The sequence below is a fragment of the Gracilinanus agilis genome, chromosome X (assembly GCF_016433145.1).
Source record: "Gracilinanus agilis isolate LMUSP501 chromosome X, AgileGrace, whole genome shotgun sequence".
Taxonomy (NCBI): Eukaryota; Metazoa; Chordata; class Mammalia; order Didelphimorphia; family Didelphidae; genus Gracilinanus; species Gracilinanus agilis.
In genome coordinates this window covers 62,571,128-62,594,241 of record NC_058136.1, presented here as the reverse complement: position 1 = coordinate 62,594,241, position 23,114 = coordinate 62,571,128, and the positions used below count along the sequence as shown (strand labels likewise).

The window sequence follows — 23,114 nt, the reverse complement described above, 5'->3', positions numbered from 1 at the left end:
GCTGGCACCATGTTCAGCAAACTTGGAAATTATTATACTTGGGTATTCCACATTCAACAGTTTGGTCAATTCCATTAGCAGATTAGGAAGTGGTGAACGCAAAACAAGGCCACTTCCATGAAGAGAAAAATCTGGGGAGATTGCACGAGCTCAAGACTGTCGTTTGAACAATTAGGGAGTAGCGTCTGGCCCAGAAAACCCAACTCTTTCTTTCTATAATACAATAGATGCTGACTTAGTTCCCTCCCCTACCTGCCCACCCTGCCCAACACCCATAGCACGCTTGTGATAAACGAATCTAGTTGGACAGCAACCAGGTTGAACAGGATCTGGAGCATCTCTCCTCTCTTTCTTAGACTTTGGCAGGCTTGGAAGGCCCCCCCCCCCCCCTTCTCTTTTGGAATGGGAATAGGTCCACAAAATAAGGAAATCAATCTGTAGGATCAAGTTGGGGCATACCAGCAGGCAGCAGTTCATTGCCTGTCTTGTTTTCCTTGTACCTGCACTTAGTTCTCTGTTGGCCGTGTTCTTTCAACACCAACTGCTCTAGAAATTCGTGCTCCCTGTTGGTAGGAAAACAGGACTCATCGGGGCCTCGAGGGCCAGACAGTTGTGTTCAGTAACGTGGATCAGACTCGGACGAGCTGTAGCTGTGGCCCAGAGGAAGTTTGGACTCCTTTGGAATCTGCACTGAGTCATTTCTGGCTTCGGAACCAAATCTTTTGTTTGTCTGAACCTCCATCTTTTCCTCCGCTCGTGTTAGATCCCCGCTTTACCCAGCTCTGTGCTCGTTCTTAGCGGTCGTTACAGACAAATAAATGAAAGCCGTCGTCACAGAGAAAAGCCCTATCTGTGCCTACGAGATCCCTTGTCATGACATGCATATTTGAGGCCCAGAGAGCCACAGAAAAAGATTCTTGACCTGTTTTGCTCTAATTTGAGTGTGAGAAGGTTGTGTGGGTTTCTCCTTCCATAGGAGGTAAGGCCCGGCCATCTTAGAACTGCTAGGATCCGTTCTGAGCCTTGTAGACCTCGTTCGTTTTGGTCACTGGCATGAATGGACTGTTACCGCGAAAAATGAGGCTTTTCTTCAAACCATCCTTTTTTGTCCCCATAGCATCTGACTACATTACTGGCCTCCTCTGATATGCAAGTGGTCCTGGCAGTGCTGAATCTCCTGTATGTCTTCAGCAAGAGATCCAACTATATTACTCGCCTGGGTTCTGACAAGAGGACTCCACTGCTGTCCCGTCTGCAGCACTTGGCAGAGGTTAGTGCGGTAGCAAATAACGATGGTCCTGGTGGTGGGAGAGGAAAGGGGAACCTTAGCACCTGCTAGCTCCGGGAACTTCCAGAAGGTTGTCTGATATTCGTCCCCTTGAAAAAAACGATTGGGTGCACCCCACACGTTCTGGTTTTCCACTGCTTTACTTATGTCTATGTGTGAGAGCGAGGAAGATTTGGGGGTGTTCGTGCACCCTGAAACAAGCACGGGAAGTTAATCGCATTGCTAGGTAGGAAGTCGCTGAGGCCAGATTTAACCCTAGGATCTGGCTCTCCGTCCAACGAGCCAACTAGCTGCTCCCTACTTGTAGCATTTTCTAGGGATTTTAAATTGTTTGGGGAATCTACTGGAAGTAGAGCCTGTAGATTTTGCGGGTTCTGCTCAAGGCAAGCAAGCGCAGTGTGTTACATTTCTGGAAGTCCCTGAGATGCCCAGGAGTTCCCAGGGTGTCACTGAAGAAAGTTGCTGCGCTATATACGGTAAGGTAAGATAAGGATAAGGTAGGCCCTCTGGATGGTTTAACATTTGCTCAAATGTCTTAACCCCTTGGTCTTCTCCTGTGGGATTGGAGTTAGTGGTGGTGCTTTATTAGCCTTGAATGTTGCCCAACAAAAGGAAGTTGGTGCCCAACCATGGATTTGAAAGAGTGTGGCACGGAGCTCTTTCTGCATTGTTGCTCCCAGGACAGACCTTTGCCTCTTGAATTCAGATGGGAAAACTGAGTGCTTCCTTTAGCAAGCCCTGGGGAACTGTTTGTGGCATTCCAGGACCTACACCCAAAGACAACCAGGGGCAGCTGGCCTCGCCCTTCTTTGGTAGAATAAACTCATTGAAAACTGCAAAGAAGGAGGTGACCAAATCATGGATTTTGAACTTTGTTTGGGCCCAATAAGATGCAGAGTTTTCATTCTGCATCATTGCTGCCTTTCTTTTACACCCCACCAGTTATTTCCATTATCTGGCACCCCCAGTAAAGACAGAGAAGAAGAGTAGTTTCCGAATGCAAACGTTAGGAAAACCATCATTGCTTTTCTGGGGCTTCCCCTCTTTTTTCTTTTCTTGAGAGGATGGTTTTTTCCTGGCTCTTCGTACTTCATTCACCTGACCATAGTTCATACCTGGCTTCACAAGTGTGTGGACAGAATTTGCTCCCCGGCACTCTCTTACTCCACGTCCCGTTGCGTACTCAGGCTGAGGGCAAACCTGGCATACATGCATAGGATGACGCTCTGGTGTGACCCCCACCTCTCCCTCTCCTCATCCCTCTCTCTGAATGCGCCTGCCGAAGCTGGCTTTCAGCCAGGCAGGAGAATATCATCATTATTATGTATTCTTAAGAGATCGCACACGTACATTCTTTTGTGTCTGCATGTTTCGGCACATATAGCATAGCCTTTCTTTCTATCCTGATTCTCCTTGGCTTGTTTGTGCTACAGGGGATCGCTGGGTCCAACCGGGTAGTGAGCGATCCATCTTCTGCCAACACTGACTCTTAAAGTGGAAGCCCATGGAGGGAAGAAGCTTTCACTTTTGCTTAACAGCACTTGGCACATGGGAGCTGCTTAAAAAATAAGTGTGTGGTGATTGAGTAGCTACTGCAATCTCTCACGCTCTTGTCTTTCACTTTGCCTCTATCTCCCTTGACCTTTACCTCTTTCCCCCTTTCTCTTGTCAGATGTTGGCCTTTTCCCTTTGAGATCATACACCTAGGCCGGGGGTCGGCAACCTTTTTGGCCGCGAGAGCCGTACAGCGCTCACAGGGCGCTCCTGGAACGGTGCCTGAACAAAAATGGACTTTATGGCTCCCGCAGAAAGAGCCAGACGTTGCCGACCCCTGACCTAGACTCTCTGAGGCGGCTCTGTCTGCGTGCTGAACTTGGATACCAAAAAAGAGAATTTGGGTTTGTGAGCCTGGGAGTCTGCTTAATAAAAGTCATTTGCACAGATTTTACACATTCATGTCAGAACTGTCCTGTTTGTGTGTGTTTCTTTCTCTTCCCTCTTGGCCATTAAAGAAACCAAAATGAGTGCAGGGGTCCTCTTGTTCTTCTGGCTCCCTTTCCTTTGCTCTGCAGGAAGTTTGTCTTTTTGCAGCTCTTCGTTCCCCAGAATTATTTCTTAATCCCCCTCACATCCCACTTTTTTCTTTTTCATTCATTTCTAAATCAAACTGTGCTGATTTCATCCCCACTCCCTTTCGAAACCTTTCTTGCTCGTGGGTTACATGACAGTGCATGGTCTGCCTTTTTGCCAGTTTCAGATAAAACGTGAAATTCATTTGATGCCCACTCTAGACTTTGTGCCTACCCCAGATTTGAGAGGCAAATTCCCCCCGACCCCCCACCCTTCCTCATCACTGCTCCATGGTGGCTCCCTCCTTTTCTCCTCCCTTATCTTTCTTCTCTTCAAGCATTTAGAATGGAACCACACACTGCGCAGGGCCTTTGTTTTCCTTCTTATACTCACTCAGTATTTTTAAAAGATCTTCATTACCTTTCCAAAGGGAACTTCATTTCTTCTTCCCCTGGTCCATTGTCCACCCTGCCTCAGCATCTGCCTCCTTCTGGTTACTCGGACAAATTATTCTTCCCAGTTACTTCTTAAATTCTATTTCATATTTGCTGCTCAACTTCAACCTTTTCACCAGAAACAATCTTAGTTTTTCTGTTCCTTCTAAAGGTCCACTTTTCCCCCCGTATAGTGATAGATACTCAACATTGCACAATGAGTTATTATTCTTGGATTCCGGGATTTCTTTTTTTTGCCTTTTGAAATCCTCTATTCCAATATTTTGCTTGTTAGGGTTGAATTTTCTGGGTCTTGTGTGATCCTGAGGGTATTTCTGGATGCTGGTGGTATTTCTTCTTTGATATGGAAGCTCTCAATTACGACTGAGCCATTCCTCGGCCCTTTCTGGGATTACATTGGGTTTTACATGTGTCATCGACCAGGACCTATTTCCATATTATTTATATTTGCACTGTCCCTCAGAATTGTCCTGGATCATGGCATTGCTGCTAGTAGAGAAGTCCATTACATTCAGTTGTGCCTCTGTGTACTGTGTTCTCCTGGTTCCTCCAGTTGGTTATTCCTCCATCACCAGCAGATACCACAGTTTGTTCAGCCATTCCCCAATTGAAGGGCAGCCCCTCATTTTCCAGTTTTTCCAGTTTTTTGCCACCACAAAGAGCACAGCTATAAATATTTTTGTACAAGTCTTTTTCTCCATAATCTCTTTGGGGTACAATCCCAGCCGTGGTAGGGCTGCATCAAAGGGCAGATAGTCTTTTTAAGCCCTTTGGATCAATTCACAACTCCACCAGCAATGCACTAGTGTCCCCTCTAACATTTATTGCTTTCCTTTGCTGTCATATTAGCCAATCTGCTAGGTGGGAGGTGGCACTTCAGAGTTGTTTTGATTTGCATTTCTCTAATTATAAGAGATTTGGAACACTTTCCTGTGCTTATTGATAGTTTTGATTTCTTTATCTGAAAATTGCCTATTCGTGTCCCTTGCCCATTTCTCAATTGGGGAATAGCTTGATATTTTTTTTGTACAATTGATTTAGCTCCTTATAAATTTGAGTAATTAGACGTTTGTCATAGGTTTTTGTTAAAAAGATTTTTTTCCCAATTTGTTGCTTCCCTTCTGATTTTGGTTGCATTGGTTTTGTTTGTACAAAAAAACTTTAATTTAATGTAATCAAATTATTCATTTTACATTTTATAATATTCTTTATCTCTTGCTTGGTCTAAACATCTTTCCTTTCCCATAGATCATGCAGACATTCTGTTCTGTGTTCATCTGATTTACTTATGCTTTCCTTCTTTATATTCAAGTCATTCACCCATTCTGAATTTATCTTGGTGTACAGTGTGAGATTTTGATCTAAATCTAATCTCTCCCATGCTGTTTCCCAATTTTCCCAGCAGTTTATGTCCCAAAAGCTTGGGATCTTTGTGTTTATTGTGCATTGTCTTGCTGAGGTCGCTTACCCCAAGTCTATTCCACTGATCCTCCTTTCTGTCTCTTTGCCAGTACCATGTTGCTTTTTTTGTTTGTTTGTTTGTTTTGTTTTGTTTTTAAACCCTTACCTTCTGTCTTGGAGAAGAGTGGTAGACTGTGGGGGTCAAGTGACTTGCTCAGGGTCACACAGCTGGGAAGTGCCTAAGGTCAGATTTGAACCTAGGACCTCTCGTCTCTAGGCCTGGCTGTCAATCCACTGAGCTACACAGCTGCCCCCCAGTACCATATTGTTTTGATGACCGCTGGTTTATAGTACATTTTGACATCTGGTGCTGCTAGGCCCCCTTCCTTCACATTTTTTTTTTTTTCATTATTTCCCTTGATAGTCTTGATCTTTTGTTCTTCCAAATGAACTTTGTTATAGTTTTTTCTAATTCAGTAAAGAAGTTTCTTGGTAGTTTGATAGGTATGGCACTAAATAGGTAAATTAATTTGGGTAGAATGGTCATTTGTATTATGTTAGCTCGTCCTACCCATGAGCAATCAGTGTTTTTCCAATTGTTTAGATCTAGTTTTAATTGTTTGGAAAGTGTTTTGTAGTCGTGTCCGTATAATTTCGGTGTTTGTTTTGGCAGATAGATTCCTAAGTACTTTATATTGTCTAGGGTGATTTTCAATGGTGTTTCTCTCTCTACCTCTTGCTGCTGTGATGTGTTGGAAATATATAGAAATGCTGATGATTTACGTGCATTTATTTTGTATCCTGCAACTCTGCTAAAGTTGTTGATTATTTCCACTAGCTTTTTAGTTGATTCTCTGGGATTCTTTAAGTAGATCCATCACATCATCTGCAAAGAGTGATATGATAGCTTGGTCTCCTCGTTGCCTATTTTAATCCCTCCAATTTTTCTTCTCTAATTGCTACTGCTAGTGTTTCTAGTACGATGTTAAATAATAGAGGTGACAGTGGGCATCCTTGTTTCACTCCTGATCTTACTGGGAAGGCTTCTAATTTATCCCCATTGCAGATGATGCTTGTTGATGGTTTTAAACATATACTGTTTATTATTTTCAGGATAGGCCCATCTATTCCTATACTTTCTAGTGTTTTCAGTAGGAATGGGTGTTTGTTATAATTTCTTGAAATTGAGGGGTTTCTCCCTTTTTGAAATAATTTTCAATTCATCTTTTCTTGTTTTTTCCTTTTGTTCATTTTGTTGTGTTGCCACTTGTTCTCTCTTGAATTCCTTCTCCTCTTTTGTCTTCCATGATTACTAGCTCTGCTTTCCTCCTTTATTTCCTCCTTTCATTTCTACCAGTTATTCACATAGGCTTTGTTGGAAACTGAGGCTCTGCTTCCATTGAATTGGTTTGAGGTCATTTCTGACCATTGAGTTTATCTGTGGTGAACCCCAGCTCTCGTTTCTATTTCAGGCCAGGGTCCTAGCTGTATGACCTTGTACACATCACTGCCCCACTCTGAGCCAGCCTCAGTTTCCCCATCTATAACATGGGCATGAGAATACCCATGGTACCTCAGTACCTGTAATATCAGTTAGGTCTTTCCTTATTATTAGATTGTCTGCTCTTGGAAGGATTTGAGTGAGACTTGCCTTGTTCATGCATCTTGACCTCTCCTCATTGCAGTTGCCTTATACAAATCCATGTTTCACTGTCCTCCACTTCAGCCCTCACCCCACCAGTTACTTCTACATAGGCTTGTGAGTCAAATGATGGCAATTGCTTCATTAACCTTTTCCAGCATCCTAAATTCAGAACCATTCACACACCGGGAAAGAAATGGAGCAATTTGTGTTGTGTCAAGGGTTAAATGAGACTAGTGTTTGACTTCTTTGTGACCATGAATTAACTATCTTAATCTCAGCTATGGTTTTCTTTCTTTTCCTGGCCTTTATGTCCCTGGCTTATTAGCAAGAAATTCCCTGTCCTAGTTTGTGGAGCTTTTCTTCAGTTGGCTTTGAGTGTCATTTAAGTGATTGACTTATACTGAGCACCTCTACCTCTGGTGTTATGCCCTATGATAGGCTGTCCCATGAGTTCAGCAAAGAAAGACCCTCAGGCTGTTCACTTATTCTTATTTTGATTCCTTCTTCCTCAAAAAAAAAAAAAGCCAGATCATCATCTCTCTTCCCTCCCTTTATTAAGCGGGGGCTATGTGTCCATCATTGTGGGCTAGACACTAGACCCATGTTGGCAAATGAATGGGACACGTGTTGGAGGGGGCTGCTCCCTTCCCCCTCTCCACACTTGTCTAAGGACATTTCTCACATGACCCACTCCTGGCCAGCAACCCAATGGGAGTACTTCCTCCCTCCCCTGTCTGGGGTAAGGTGGAAGGTTCACATGCTGCATGAGGGTTTCATTTTGGGCACTCGGTCTCTAAAAGGTTCACCATCACTGGACTAGACTTAATTTAAGTACCAAAAATGAACCAGTCCTGTCCCTTTCCTCTTTGAACTTGTCTCATGTAATGGACAAGGTGGAAGTCTATGTAGCAGAAATATGATCTGAAGAAATATCAAGTAGGTAGTTTGGGAGGGAGGGCAGCCCTGATAATTGAGAAGTAGGGCAGCTTCATGTAGGCAGGCCACTGGATCCTCAAGAGAACTTCATCTGCAACACTGGGGTGGCAGAGCTGAGGTGGAAGCACGGAGCATGGCTCATTCCAGTGCCTGAAGGTGCGCTGTAATGAAGCTGATGTGGGAGCAGCAGAGAGGATCCAGCAACCCACAGACGGTGAATTGTAACTCTTCCTTGTTATTTCCCATAGAGCTGGGGCGGCAAAGAAAACGGTTTTGGGCTCGCAGAGTGTTGTCGAGACCTGCACATGTTGGTAAGTTGGTCTTTCCATTTGGAGTGGCCCCTTAGTCTCACTTTGCTGTGAGCATACTTTGGCCCCCTTGTGGTGCTTGAGGAAGAAACCTTTGACTCCTGGGCATAGAAATGCTAAATGAAATGAGTTGTGGAGATGGCAAGAAAATACTATGGCCCGTGTCAGGATCAGGTTTCTGAGATATTCCAGCCTTGAAGAGGGACTACAATCAAAGGCCCACTCGGTAGTCCTACTTCCCTCAAGCCCTTCCCAGTGTTGGACAGTACCTATTATTTCATAGGTGTTTGTTTTCCAAGACTTTGTGCCCCCCAGAATACTCGACCCCCTCCCCCATTCACATCATCTCTTTATGCTCACCTCTGCTTTCCACTCTCTTGTTTATGGCCTGAGCCAGCCCATCAGGTACAGCCTAGTCATTTACTCCTGAATATTGGCAGTGTAGAGTTAGTGTGCACTCTAGCTGCCTCTCTGTTCTGTTCAGAATTTCCTGGAGCACAGCTTGAACAGATCTGCAAGAAGCTGAAGAAACCTTTACCCTGAGGGCAACGCATCAGTTTAGATGTCCTTTTTTTCCCCAAATAAATTTACTTGTAGCCATATAGTTCAAATTCACAAAAAGGATCTTGTTTTCTCTTTGCCGCTCCTGCTTGGCACGATGGGGAGTTCCATAATTCTTTCAGGGTAGGACACTACTGATTTGGGGCACTTCATACCAGAGATGGATTCTTTTCGAATCTCGTTTCCACTTTTTTTCTGATGGTCTGGAGCCGTGTTCTTCGGATTCTCTCGGGCCGTCTAGGGTATTGATGTGATTTGGGATCCTTCTTCCTCAAGGAGTTGTATCCCACACCTTTCGGTTTAAGATCTGTACTCACTGAGATTCTTCAGGCCTTTTTTATTTTATTTTTATTTTAAACCCTTAACTTCTGTGTATTATTGACTCATAGGTGGAAGAGTGGTAAGGGTAGGCAATGGGGGTCAAGTGACTTGCCCAGGGTCACACAGCTGGGAAGTGTCTGGGGCCGGATTTGAACCTAGGACCTCCCATCTCTAGGCCTGGCTCTCCATCCACTGAGCTACCCATCTGCCCCCTCAGGCCTTCTTTTTCAACGTGGCCTGCCCTCTTCGTGTCTTCACCTGACGTCATTACTTCATTCCCACCTGTGACCAAGGAATCTCGGCCTGGTGCATTAATAAGCCCCAATGTAAGGGTGGGGATTTGCTAAATGGGAGAGCTTTTGTAGAGTGGTGGTCGTGGAGGGCCCAGAGCCTTGCCACACTGTACCTGCACCTTGGCCTTGGCCCCGCCCCAACAGCAAATTCTCTTCCTTTTGCTGCCCATGGGACGCACTCAATGGAAAACTGGGTCTTAGCTGGAATTGTGCCCTCAGGGGAAGGGGGGGAGGCAGGTGAGGGCTTTTCCCTCAGAAAGGAAGAAAGCTAGCCATGGGTCCCAAAGCCAAAGTAGTCAGAGCCTGTCCAACACATAGTGACCCTACAGCTCCCCACTCAAGTGTTAGGTGGAAGATGCCAGGTTTGGAGGGAGTCACTTGCTTTCTTCCCTACTCAGTTCTAGCTTAACATCTGATTCCGTCCTATGTTTTATACACAGAAATACCCACCCAGTGCAACTACACTACACTTTGAATTCTATGCCGACCCAGGGGCCGAGGTCAAAGTTGAGAAAAGGGTGAGTCTCATGCTTGTTCTAGTAGGGTCTACGGCACAGGATGATGGTGAAGATTTGCTAGAATCTCATATTAACTAGAGAAGGCTTCCTGAGTTGTGCCGCTACTGCCTTCTAAGTTCAGAAACACCCACCCCTTGAAATGGGAGAGGGCGATTTATTCCCTTTACCTTTGCCTAGGCCTTTGTCTGGAAAGTCCAACCGACAAGAGCCACTCTGCCGCTAACTCCCTGTGTCACTGCCTAGAATCTGGTGTCGAAACACAGTGACGTTGGTACACTCTGTTTCTGTCCCTGTCGTTCGCGTTTCTTTGCCCGCCTCCTCAAAGCTACCTTGGCGAATGGTTCAGGGAAACTCCAATTGTCTTTGGATCAGAGTTGATCGGGTTCAGTTCTTCCCTAGATATGGGGGCTGCTCAGTGTTGAGTTAGAAGGAGAGTGTTCAGGGAAACAGCTCGGTCTTGACTCAGTGTAGTCATCATACCTCCTTAACTTGACTCTTTAGGGCATAACCAATTTCTTTAGACTGCCCAGGCCCCACTGTAAGCAGAAGTGGCAAAGGAGAACAAGTAGACAATGTTTTCTCAGCCAACTTTTCTTTCTCCCCCTTTCTCTTTTAGACACCCAGTAATACACTACATTACATCCATATAGAGCAGCTGGACAAGGTAAGAGAAGGCCCAACCTCTGCCGTGGTCTAATTGTTGGGACTCATTTACTACTGAGATCTTAACCATTCATTCTCTCTCTCTCTCTCTCTCTCTCTCTCTCAGATTTCAGAAAGTCCTTCTGAAATCATGGAATCCCTCACAAAAATGTACAACATCCCAAAGGATAAGCAGGTATGTTGTTGCCCCAGAATGGCTCCCCGAGTGGGGGCGGGATTGTCGGTCAAGATCCTGCTCGTATACACATGTCCCAGGAACGCCACTCAAGTATTTCCGTTGTGGCATTTTTATTGGGTTCCAAATTTTTGAAAGAACCGCCCGTTGGTCTATGGATGTCTTCTTCCCACCTGCTCGGAGAAATCAGTGTGTTGGGTTCCATTAGCTCTCCCTTCCTCAGGTTGTTCTTTTGTGGCCCTTATGACTTCTTTGGATAGGAAGACAAATTCACTTCTTATGCCATAGGGCAAACCCACAGGTAAGGGGAGTCCACCAAAGGCCTCCCTGCCGCTGGCGTGAAGGCTGAAGTTAGAGTGACCTTGTTTCCTCCTCCCAGATGCTGCTGTTCACTCATATCCGACTAGCCCATGGCTTTTCCAATCACAAGAAGAGGCTGCAAGCTGTTCAAGCTAGGCTCCATGCGATCTCCATATTAGGTGAGCTCACTGAGTCTGAGACTTCTCTGGTCCCTCCTTACCTTCTCTCCTTGTCTGATGCCACAGCTCTGGTAATTCAATCATTGGTGCTAACAGAGTGAGTGAGGTTGCTCCCCAAGAGGACACTTCAGAACCATCTTGGATGTTTCTTCTTGCTCGATCCTGTTGGAACCATCCGTGACCTTTGGGACTCCATTATCAAAAAATTTTAATTTGGTTTCTTCAGTCAAAACAACTAGGAGGTCAAATTGTTTCAATCCCATCTCAGGGGTTTGGCTGACTGCCCAGTTTCAGCCTTTTTTTTTTTTTTTTAATATATATATAAGTAAAACTATTGTCTAGTACAGTGATGGGCAAACTGTGGCCCCCTGAAATGTTCTATCCCGCCAGGTGACATTCCTAATCTGACAAATACAATGAAACTTGGAAAAAGTTGCCTTAGAAACAGACCGACAGAGGAACATTTCCTTTCCTTTGGCCCCTCTTGAAAAAGTTTGCCCATAGTATATGAAGAAAAGGCATCATCTGCAGGGAAACTGAACCATTGGGAAGTACAGAAGTGATCAAGGAGGCCTGATCACTAGTTTAGAAACATTTTTGATTGTTTTGTCCAATCCATTTTCAACACGTCCCTCTGCTGCCTTCCCCAGCCGCGCATCCGAGGTCCAGAAGTGATTGGGAGAAGGGTAGTCAGGCTAAGCCAAGCAGTTCCCAGCACTTGTGCGAGGAATGGAGGGATGTGTCACTCCTCCACTCTTTTGCAGGGCTTTGAGCGCTCATTCTCATTTCGGGGTGTTGAGCTGCTTTTTTCCCCTTTTGTTATCCGCCTTCCAGTCTGCCCTCCTGCATTTTTCCTGGTTTTCTTTCCCTCTGCATCACCTGATAGAATCTTTCCATGCATCCTACAGCACATTTGCCCAGTTCACTTTTGTGCACCTCTCCTTCTGGCCTTATTCCTTTGTCTCTGGGTCTTTGTTGCTGTATCTTCTGCTGACTGATCCCTCTTAGATTAAAGATATGCCGATCACCCCTTTGCCCATTGAACTGGGTGAGCTTGGGATGAGCAGCGTAGCTTTTCCCCGGGATCACTCTTCACATGCACAGGTCGCCATGGGATCCTTTCCCAGCCAACACTAGAGAGAGCCATATACAAATCGACCCTTTGGCCTTTGACTCTCCTCTTCATTTATCTACTTTTGGCAGAGCTGCTCTCCTGGCCTCCTGGGACCAGTGCTGGGCTTAGCGAAAGAGACTGGCATTTAGACGGCAGCCTCTGATACTGAGCGAGCTGGGATGGGTCCCTCAATCTCTCTGTCCCTTGGCTTCCTCTTTTGCATCTCTCTCGCAGGCTTACTGTGGGTATCAAATGAGACGGGCAAATACTTGGGAAACTCTAACGCTGGTTTTTTTTGGTTTTCTGTGTGTGTGTTTAACTAGGTGGTGTATTGTTCGGGGCGGGGGGGGCCAGTTTCTTCTCCCATTCTAGTCAGAAGTCCAGTGCGTTCATATCGTGTGATTCTTCTTCAGGCAGTTTTACCGATCAATTTTTCTTGACACCCCCCCCCCCCCCCCTGTCTTTCCTTTTGCAGTATATTCCAATGCCTTACAGGAGTCGGCAAACAGTATCCTGTATAATGGTTTGATAGAGGAATTGGTGGATGTCCTTCAGATAACAGATAAACAGCTCATGGTAAGATTTCCTCTGTTTACTGTGTTCGCTTATCTGTGCTCTTGGCACAGAACTGCTCCTCCTTTTCTTGCACTCCAAAGATTTAGAGGTCGATGGTCATGGCTCCTTGATTTGGAGCTTCCTTTTCAGCTTTGGTGCTGCCTTGGTCCCAAAGATCACTTGCCCAGGATGATGCAGTAGGAAAGTGACACAGCCATAGCCCTGCTTCTCCGTCTTGCAGGTACCTGGCTTCACCACCTAGACTTCCGTACAGCCCCGTGCTCTCCACTGGCAGAAGGTGGTCAGGTGTGGTCAGGTCCACCTTAACAAGATCCTCAGATCAGAGTTTTCCCAGGAAAGCCAGCAAGAAAGCTTCATTTACTCACTTGTCCGTTTGCTTTTCCCCATGTCAAACGACGGCTTTGGGCTTTTAGGAGACTCCTGTCACAGCCTCCTCGTTTCTCCCGATGTTATGAAGTTGTACTTTCTGAAGACTTCCCAAAGGCCCTGCCATGTACTAAATTGATTTATGGCTTATATGTTTTCTTGGCTTTTCTAGGACATCAAGGCAGCCTCTTTGAGGACTTTAACATCAATTGTACACTTGGAGAGGACGCCCAAACTCAGCAGTATTATCGACTGCACTGGGACCGCCTCCTATCATGGATTTTTACCTGTCCTTGTACGGAATTGCATCCAGGCTATGATTGGTAAGATGGAGCTTATCCCTGAGCCGAAAGACCCTTCCTTTGAGCTCGCATTCCCTTTGGGTGCTGGCTCAGAGTGCTTCGGGGTTCTGGTTTTTTCCTCACTTTTTTCCCTCTCCCCCTTCAGATCCTTCCATGGACCCATACCCTCACCAGTTTGCCACTGCTCTCTTCTCCTTCCTGTACCACTTGGCCAGTTATGATGCTGGAGGAGAAGCCTTGGTGTCTTGTGGAATGATGGAGGCCTTGCTGAAGGTATGTGATCTGTTCCTTTTTTTGGAAGTAGCAAAGCAGCAGCGCGTTGTGATGAGCATGAGAGCCCAACAAGACCCACATCCAATAATAGAAGGACATTCTCTGGAGTCTGGGTCTCATATGCCACTATCACCATGCCTACAGTCCTCTCTCTGTTGGTCTGTCCACACCCAGCTTTCTGCAACAGTGGCTTAGCTCTCCAAAGAACATGGGCTTTGGGCTCTGAAACCTGCCAGTTGAGCTGAGCTTGCTGTGTAACCTTCTTGGGTGGGCCTCAGTGTTCTCATCTGGAAAGTTACATTAGAGCACTCCAGTGCTTTGCATCCGCAGCTAACCCTCCTCTCCAATGGGAAATGGTTTCCTGTTCAGCCTTGTATCAGTGGGAAACTCTCTGAACTCTACGTAGGTGATCAAGTTCCTTGGAGACGAACAGGACCAGATAACCTTTGTTACCCGAGCAGTCCGAGTTGTCGACCTCATCACCAACCTCGACATGGCAGCTTTTCAGTCTCACAGCGGGCTGTCCATCTTCATTTACAGATTGGAGGTATTTCTTTGAACATTCCTAGTCCCAGATAGCTGCACACGGACTACTCGAAAGGCCTTTTGATTGTTGATAGCTGTAGATTCTGTCTTGCTGAAAATAAGTCATCTCTTCCCTTTGGTTTCTCCCAGAAGTTTTCCACAAGAGCTATTGTAATCGTACATTCCCTGGAATTTGCTTCTTCCCTTTAATACAGCATGAAGTCGACTTGTGCCGAAAAGAGTGTCCTTTTGTGATCAAGCCAAAGATCCAAAGGCCCAGCACTGCCCATGAAGGAGAAGAAATGGAAACAGACACGGACGGTATAGTCATTGCTTAGCCCCCCACGTGTCATGGAGTTGGGGGCTGGGAGCTCTGTTCTGTGCCTGCTCGGCCCTATTGGTGTGAGATGTTGTGATTCCAGCCCTGTGCCATGTGTCCTTCATTTGCCCCTAACTCCTGTAGCCACTAAAAAGAATCCGTTCTTTTCAGCTGTTCTGTGGGATGGCTCTTCTCGGGGTCATGCCAAAGGTGCAGCGAATGCACAGACGAGACACAGAATTAGCCGGATAGGTGTTAAGACAACAGCCCAAAAGATATTAGCGTACTAAAGGGATGGATGAAATCAGGGTGAGGTTCTACAGTTGCCTTCCAAGGACCTCTCTTGTTATCACCAGCATGGAAGTGGCAGAGAGGCCTCAGAAAGATCTAGGGGGCTTTTCATGCCCTGCTTTGGGGAGATACGATTGAATTCCATTAAGCTCTCCAGCCCCACGTGTGGGCTGTCTTTTTGTCTTTGGGAAGCCCTTCAGAAGCTGGAGCGTTGAAAGCAAGATGGCGGTAGGATGGATTGCTAGGCCTGAGACTTCAGCGTGGAGAATCCTCTCTAACTCTGCTAGGCCATAGACTCTTTGGGAAAGACCGGTTTCATTCAGATATGTGCTGCATTTGATTCCGTTCCAGTGTTTGTTTGTGGATGTCAGATGGCCCCCTCCTCATTCACAATGCCCTGGGACACCCGTTCACTTTTTTCTTGGCTTCTGATTTTGTTTGGCTCTTTTGTTCTTTGCTCTTATCCTCTACCGTGTGAGATGTGGATTCATGTTGGACTTGAGTGGAATTCTGAAATCCTGTTCTTAGCAAGCTCCTGGGGGGAGAAAACACACAGCAACTTCTGGACCTTGTTTTTGGTCTTCCTTGTGGCTTCTTGTTTCTGCCTTTTTCACACGCTCTCTTATCAAGTATGAGTCTCTTCTTCTCTGCTGGCCAAGGTCAAGTCTTCTGTGGAGCCTCTCTTGTTTGCATTGCCTAAGAGTGATCTCTCCCATCCCAGATTGGCTTAAGGCATCTTGCGTGGACCTTTCGTTCTCCCTCTTATTAAACTCATGAACGTGTTAGGACTCGTTTTTCTTCTTCGTGTCCCCAATTCCGTGCCCGAAATTGCCCTGGATTGCCACGCTTGCCGCAGGAGGAACCTGGCTATTTGGGACGTTACTGTAATAGATTTCTTGCTCAGACTTCCCAGGCCTGCCCTTATCAACCACTTTTGGGGATAGTCTTAAGAATTTCACTATGAACCGTTAGGAAGTCACTTACGAAAGGGGTGTTGGAATTCCTTGTCTCTGGTCTGGCTTTCATTGAGATCATCTGCTTTGGAAGCCTTAGTTTTCTCCATTGAGAGTTTTCTCTCACTTTATTTTCTCTTCCCCCTCTCTCTCCCCTCTCCCCTTCCTGATTTCTTCTTCAGTTGCAGATGTAGCCATGGAAAGCAGTCCTGGCCCATCCACCGCTTCGGTAGAGCACCGACCCGATGTGGAAACAAGGTCCCGGGCTCCCAGCATCAGCGGCAGCATCATGCTCCCTCCCCGTACTGGTGTGTAGTCTGACATGATATCATTGGGCACAGCTGCTTATTGGTTTGCAGAGTAATTGGTCATAAGATTGGGGTTCTCCCAGCTGTGAGGGACTTGAGGGCTGTGGCTGTTGGATGCCCCGATCTCCGTTTCTGGTTAAAGCAGCTCTGGCAGAGACTCTTGCTTGTTGGTGAATATCTCTTCTCCGCTGCCCTGCCTGAGTTCTGCATACCTGTTTCCATGCATCAGTCCTCTCCGTCAGGACACCTAGGACTGCTTCCACATCTTCACACAGTCATCTTTCTGAAGGGCTCTGCTCAGGGCAGAGGGGATAGGAACAGGGCACGCTGGATAAGCCTCTGACTTCTCGTGCTCTGTTCATTGCATCATGGAATCACAGAATGTCGAGAGCTATAAAGCACCCCGTTGTTGGCCCGGCAAGTGTCCTTCCAACCTTCACTTGAATCTCTCCATGAGTGGGAATCTCCCACCCCGTACCATTTGTAGTTAGTTCTAATTGTACGGAGGTTCGTCTTTACGTTCAGTTGAGATCTGCATCTTTTGCCTGCCCCGTGTCCCCCAGATAGCACCGAGCCGGAAGTTTTCCTCTTCTTCTACGGTGACTCACAGTGGTGACCCCCATCCCCATTTCTTTCACTTCACTCTGATGTTGTATTGACTCAAGACCCTCTTTAATCCTCTTGGTTGCTTTACTCTGGATACTCCCTCGCTGAGCATCGTTGGGCTCGAACAGTTGTACCCATAACTGTATATATATATATATATATATATATATATATTCTAGTTGTGCTGAGACCTGGGCGGACTGCAGAGGGCAAAGTCCTGGAAGCTCCTACGGCCCGGTGGCATTAAGTCCTTGGCTCCCCACGTCCACTCCCCCTTCTTATTCCGAAAAAGAACTCCTTGCACTCTCCCTCATCTTATATGCAGGGAGTTAATTTCTTGGACGTGTCCCCCAAACTGGATGTTTCTCCCCGTTGTGTTTTAGCTGTAATAAAGAGTGAGCTCCCGAGGAGCAGCGGAGTCTGTACTTCTCCACATCCGTCCGTTTCTCCCTTCTAACGCTGAGGAGGTTGCACGAGGGACATTTCCTCAGCCCTTCCTTTGGAGCCTCCCGTAGTCACTTTAAGTAGTTCAGTGCTGCTTTCTTTCCTGAGGTCATTTAAAGGGAACCTCCTCCCCGTCACTCTCGATGCCCTTCGAATTCTCCTCTTTGCAAGTCTCGGGGACTCGTCTTCCAGGTGGTGCAGTGCTTACTTCTCTCCAGGACGTCCGTCCCTTCCATCCTATCGCTAAGAGTCAGTTCCAGAATAGAGTTCTCCCTTTGGAGGAAATGGTGGCGCTGGTTGCTTTTGGTTCCGACCGTGGCATTTCACTTGGAATGTGTGCGCTATTGCTTGGGTGCTTTGTGTGTAACCAGTCTCCTCTCATTTGCCTTTGCCAGGAGTCCAGTGCATCCCTCAGCGTGCTGCACTTCTCAAGTCTATGCTGAACTTCCTTAAGAAAGCCATCCAAGACCCCGCCTTCTCTGATGGCATTCGTCATGGTAATGGTTCCACTTGGACTAGTGATCGTAGACTCACAGAGGTGGCTCATTTCCAGTGACTGACTAGCGCGCTCCCGTTCTGGGAACAGTTTCAGAGACTTGATCAAGCATCAAAAATATATAGAAACATACATGCGTGTGTGCGTGTGTGCAATCTGGGTCAATGTTGTGGGTTGTTACACTTGGAAAGTTTTGTAGTTGCTTTGGCAATCACCGCACTGGGCTCTTTGGGTGTGGGAGTCTCCGGATGGGAGTGAGTGTCTCGTCTGTAGTCTCAGACATTTATCATTTCTGCTCAGGCAGCTTTGGGCTCCCAGTCTTGTGAGGGAGTCAACCACAGTTTGAGCTCTTGGCCCGAATAGTCTGATCACACACCAGTGGCGGCTTTATGGATCTTTAAAGAGGAGATAGGACATCCGAGGCCTCTGTACTGATTTGTCAACAAAAACATGAAGTAGAGTTTCTATGCTAAATTGCCCATTGGGGACTATCAAACCCAAAGACAGCCGAGTTCTTAGACTCATTTGCAACTTCTTTTCAGGGGGCCGGGTGGGGGACGGCACACGGAAGAGACAACAAGGGCGCAGAACAGGGTTCACAGAGAAGTCAAATCATGGAATTGGACTGAGACTTAAAAAAAGCTTTTTATTCTGTGGTTTTAGAGGATAATCAAAACTACCAAATATTTGTTTTATCTTAGTGATGGATGGCTCTTTGCCTACCTCGTTGAAACACATCATCAGTAATGCAGAGTATTATGGGCCTTCACTCTTTTTGCTGGGTAAGACAAGTCATTCTCTCTCAAAATCTTTTTAATAGAACATATGGAAGCTAGTGCTCAAGTTTTAAAATTGGGGGGTTTTGCCGGTATCTTCTGTTTCTGCATTGCCTAGATTTTTCCAGTAACTCTTGTGCTTTCCCTTCTCAGCCAGCCATCTCTTAAAACAAGGTCTCGACTGTTTTTTATTATGATTTCAAGAAAATATGAAGGGAGAGGGGGGAAATCAGCAAAATTATCCTGTGAAAAAATTGACGTTATGTTCTATATGCATCCATTTTCCTTAGTTCTACATTTTAGTTGAGTGGAGTCCAAACTTAAGTTTTGTTCTTTGCGATTTTGCAGCATTTGTATTTTTTAATTCAATTTTAAATTTTCCAATCAGCACCCATCTCGCTTCTCTTCCTTCTCCCTCCCCACGCCCCCACCCCGCCTCCCCACACACACTCTCTTCCAATTGACAATGAAAGAAAACCAAAACCCCTGTTACAAACACATAGAGATAAACAAACAAATGTGTACGTTGGCCATTTCTTTGAAAAGAATTTCCTCGTTTCACCTTCTGAGACCTTCAGCTCTGTCTGGAGCTCGGTGAATCTTCTGGAATTGCAGTTGGTCACTGGGGTGATTTGGGTTCCTGAGTCATTCACAGTGGGTTATCTTTACAATATCACTTGTTACATAAATGTTCCTCGTGGTTCTGCATCAGTTCGTGTGAATGGCGCCATCCCCTTCATCATTTCTTCCAGCACAATAGTATTTCGTCCTAATCATATGCCATCATTTGTTCAGCCATTCCCCATCACATTTGGGTTCTTTGCCACCCTGGAAAAAAGTGGGCTGGTTTTATATCCCCTTAAGAGTTTGGCTTGCTTAGGGCTAACCCTTAACTCTTCTTTTCTTTCCTTTTCTTTTTTCTTTTTTCTTTTTTCTTTTTTTTTTTTTAATTTTCCTTGTTGTTCAATCATGTCCAATTCTGGCCTGTGGTTTGGTTTGGTTTGGTTTGGTTTTTCTTGGATTTCTCCATCCCAACTGGATGTGGTACATTTTCTGTCTCTAGAGAAGTTTAGGTGCAATTTGCTGTACTGCTTCCTGCATTTACACCATCTTGGCTCTTCCTCCTCCAGCACCCCCATTCACATTTGTGTGGTATTAGTTACCATTTGCATTTTCCATATTTGAAGTCATTGGCTGTCTTGGCTCTGTTTGCTTCCATTTTGGTTGGTAATATGAGTATGAATCAAAGTCTTTACTCTGCCAGGCACTGTGCCAGATGCTGGAAATACCAAGTCCAAAAAGTTCTCCAGGAGGTTCCTTGCACTCCAACCCAGTCCCTTTCTGACCTTCACTTTGGTTTTAATTAGTTAAGTTTTTTGGTGGCACAGGTCACCGATAACTAGGAGATGTCTTATTGCCTTGGCCAACTTTGCAGCTAGGCCAGTGATGGCAAACCTATGGCACGGGTGACAAAGACGGCACACAGAGTGCTCTCTCTGGGCATGGGATCAGCCCCCAAGCCGAATAGTTCTTACTTGGGTGGAGCTGCTCCCCGCCCCCTCTGCCCAGCAACCCAATGGGAGGACTTTCTCCCTCCCCTGTGGCGGAGAGGGGTCCGAGGCCTGGCACTCGGTCTCTAAAAGGTTTGCCTTCACTGAGCTAGGCTTAGCCCAGTGGCCCAGAGCTTCTGGTCTCTTTGATCATCTGAGTAGTACTTACTGTGACTAGTCCTGCTATGATTCAGTAAGTACCTCGGGATGCATAAGACTTTACATGACCAATCCCCAGGACCTCTGGGTTCTCTATCTCTGCTCGAAGGGATTAGCAGAGGCTCTAGGAATGATGCATGCTGAGGGCAAGGCCCAAGGAGTTCTCGAAAATGCTTCTTGCCTACACCCCAAGAACTTACCTTTAACACTTCAGTACATTGGCCAGCATGTTTAAGATGGAGAGGGATCCTGAGCTGACTTGGTGGTACAAGTCCATTGGATCTGTTCCCAAAGCATTCTAAGGTGTGGAGAGGAAAGCAGTGGGCTTAAAGGAGTGGTCATGCTTGAACTGTTTGGTCACTTGCCTCAGTTTTCTCAACTGTAAAATTCTAAATATAATAGTAACTCACTCAAGCTTGTTGGGAGCATTAAATGAGGTATTTGTAAAAAGCAGTCACACACAGAGAGAGAGAGAGAGAGAGAGGAGCATCTCTTCCATTTGGTTTCATTTCTTCTAAACCATTCTTCTCCCCAGCTACTGAAGTGGTGACCGTATTTGTGTTCCAAGAGCCATCCCTCCTATCCTCTCTGCAAGACAATGGGCTGACGGACGTCATGCTCCACGCACTTCTTATCAAAGATGTAAGTGCCCTTCCCTGCTTCATTTCTAACCCAGAATTCTCCTGCAGCCCTTTCTCCCATCTGAACCTGTGGCCTTCTATCCTTTCTCTGGGTGGCTTTGTTCTTGTTTTTCTTCCCCAAGACTTGGGCTATGCCCCACAAGCTTCCATATCTTCTTTTTTTTTTTTTTTTTTTTTTTTTTTTCCCGTCCTGAGGTTCCTGCAACCCGAGAAGTCCTTGGCTCTCTGCCCAATGTGTTCAGTGCACTGTGCTTGAACGCCCGAGGCCTTCAGTCATTTGTGCAGTGTCAACCTTTCGAGCGTCTCTTCAAAGTGCTGCTTTCTCCTGATTACCTGCCTGCCATGCGCAGGAGAAGGAGTTCGGATCCCCTTGGTGAGTTCCTGTTGCCTGTGTCTGAGGGGACCAAAGTAGTTGGGTAGGGACTTGGCGTGAAAATGGACTAACGTGGCCAGTGCTCTGCCTTGCCCTCACCACCACCCCTACCCCAAAGCGGAGCAAGTCTTCCACATCGGGCGGTTGGTTGGTTGGTTGGTTGGTTGGTTGACATGGGATGTTTTCTCCCCAGTTTGTTTGTTGTTGTTTTGTTTTGTTTTGTTTTGTTTTTTTTATGACAGTCGTTGCCTAACAGATTCTTCTTCTCTTTACCAAAGGGACTTCTTTTTATCATTTGGTTTCTGGCATGTCTTTTGGGGATTAGAGATGCTCTGAATGACATCTCTCTCTCTCAAAGGCCATCGGTGAGGGTTCTTTCCCCTATCAGTTGGGCCACTTGCCACCTTTCCTAGGCAGGTCTGTTCAAGCCTTAGTATCCTCGTCTTCCCCGGCAAGCTGGCTAGTGAATCGTGATCATCCAGAGTTTACATGTCTTCTTTTTCCAGCCATTTGTTCATTTCTTTGGGCCATTTATCTTCTGGGAAATGGTTCTTCTTCAATAGACTTATTTGTGTGGATTCGCTGGAGATCTTGGCTGGTAGACTCTTGGCAGAGCTGTTCGATGCCATGGTTTTTTCTCAGGCAGTCGTTTCCCATAGCATTGAGTAGCATGTAGCTGGCTGCTTTTTGAAATTTGGACATAAATTAGCCATTTTCGTCCTCTGTGACCTCCTGGCCCTCGTCTGCCCCTTTCCCCTCTTTTTGGATTGACTTGTACATTTTTTTTATGGCATACCTTTTGCTTATTTCGTTCATTTGGACCTGATCCAAATGAACTAGATCTCGATCTAGATGGTCTAGATCAGAAGATTTTTTTCTAACCTGAATTTTTATCCAGCTTCTTTCAAATGATCCAGAGTAGCTGTCAAATGGGAAGTTCGGCTCCCGAGTAATCTGGGCAATCGAGTGTATCAATTTGTTTAATCGTTTGATTCTTCTTTCTCTCGTATGTTTGGCTTTTTTAGCTGATTGCAAATCATTTGAATTGAATTGAATTGATCATAATTTGCTGTCTAGACTTTCTTCTCCCTTCATTCCTTCATTTAAAAAATATTTCTCAGGACCTCCTTGAGCTTTTGTGTCTCTGAATCAGGGGTTTGGCAGGTCTGAGCAAGCCTCAGACGGAATTCCATCTCAAAGTGATGTTTTTAAATGAGAAAATGCTAAATTTGAGTTAAACGTTAATGAAAAGAAAGGTTTCTTCCTCCTGTTTGGGTGTCTCGTGATCACTTTAGAGTTTGTGAATTACCCCCTGAAAAAAAACCCCTTCATTCAATCAGTCTGGATGCTACTTTGTCTTCTGTAGATTGACTTACACAATACTGTCATTTATTGTTTTTCTCATTGGCGCGGCCCAGTCACGAACACTTACCATCCCTGCCATTGTTAAAATCTGGGTGTGTTTTCTGTGCCGAGATATAGTTCTGTCACTTTTGCTGCTGTTTTGAATGTGATCTTCCTGACTTCCTCTCCCTCTTGGCAGTAAAGGCCTCTCTCTGATTCGAGCAGGATGACGTAGTGATTCAATTCAGTCGAAGAGGGTTGGTCAGCGTCTTGGGTGTCCCTCGGTTCTTTCTTCCAGTGGTCGTGGTCTGTCTAGATTAGGCCAGGCTAGCACTCCGCCCGTCAAGTTGATCACTAAAGCAACCCCACACCTAGTCTCCTGTGGTGGGGCTCATTTACTCACAACAGCTTTCTTTCCCTTTTCGATAGGCGATACTGCTTCCAACCTGGGTAGCGCTGTGGATGAACTAATGAGGCACCAACCGACCCTGAAGACAGATGCCACTACTGCCATTATCAAGGTAAGAAGGACCTTATTAAAGCCGTGTGTGTGGCTGACCACACCTTGACTTGGGGGGGGGGGGG

General features: G+C 45.9%; 1 protein-coding gene across 1 annotated transcript in view; it reads left to right on the top strand.

Annotated features, from left to right (window-relative positions):
* The window catches only part of LOC123253589 (E3 ubiquitin-protein ligase HUWE1), a 98,921-nt gene that overhangs the window by 21,679 nt on the left and 54,128 nt on the right, over positions 1 to 23,114 (top strand). The window contains exons 5-20 of the mRNA XM_044682757.1: positions 1,118 to 1,270; positions 8,044 to 8,106; positions 9,719 to 9,796; positions 10,413 to 10,460; positions 10,566 to 10,634; positions 11,014 to 11,113; positions 12,703 to 12,803; positions 13,342 to 13,492; positions 13,617 to 13,744; positions 14,151 to 14,291; positions 14,485 to 14,590; positions 17,586 to 17,687; positions 18,388 to 18,468; positions 20,707 to 20,813; positions 21,008 to 21,185; positions 22,959 to 23,050. Of these exons, the coding sequence (XP_044538692.1) occupies positions 1,118 to 1,270; positions 8,044 to 8,106; positions 9,719 to 9,796; positions 10,413 to 10,460; positions 10,566 to 10,634; positions 11,014 to 11,113; positions 12,703 to 12,803; positions 13,342 to 13,492; positions 13,617 to 13,744; positions 14,151 to 14,291; positions 14,485 to 14,590; positions 17,586 to 17,687; positions 18,388 to 18,468; positions 20,707 to 20,813; positions 21,008 to 21,185; positions 22,959 to 23,050 (1,698 nt within the window). The remainder of the gene's footprint in view (positions 1 to 1,117; positions 1,271 to 8,043; positions 8,107 to 9,718; positions 9,797 to 10,412; positions 10,461 to 10,565; positions 10,635 to 11,013; positions 11,114 to 12,702; positions 12,804 to 13,341; positions 13,493 to 13,616; positions 13,745 to 14,150; positions 14,292 to 14,484; positions 14,591 to 17,585; positions 17,688 to 18,387; positions 18,469 to 20,706; positions 20,814 to 21,007; positions 21,186 to 22,958; positions 23,051 to 23,114) is intronic.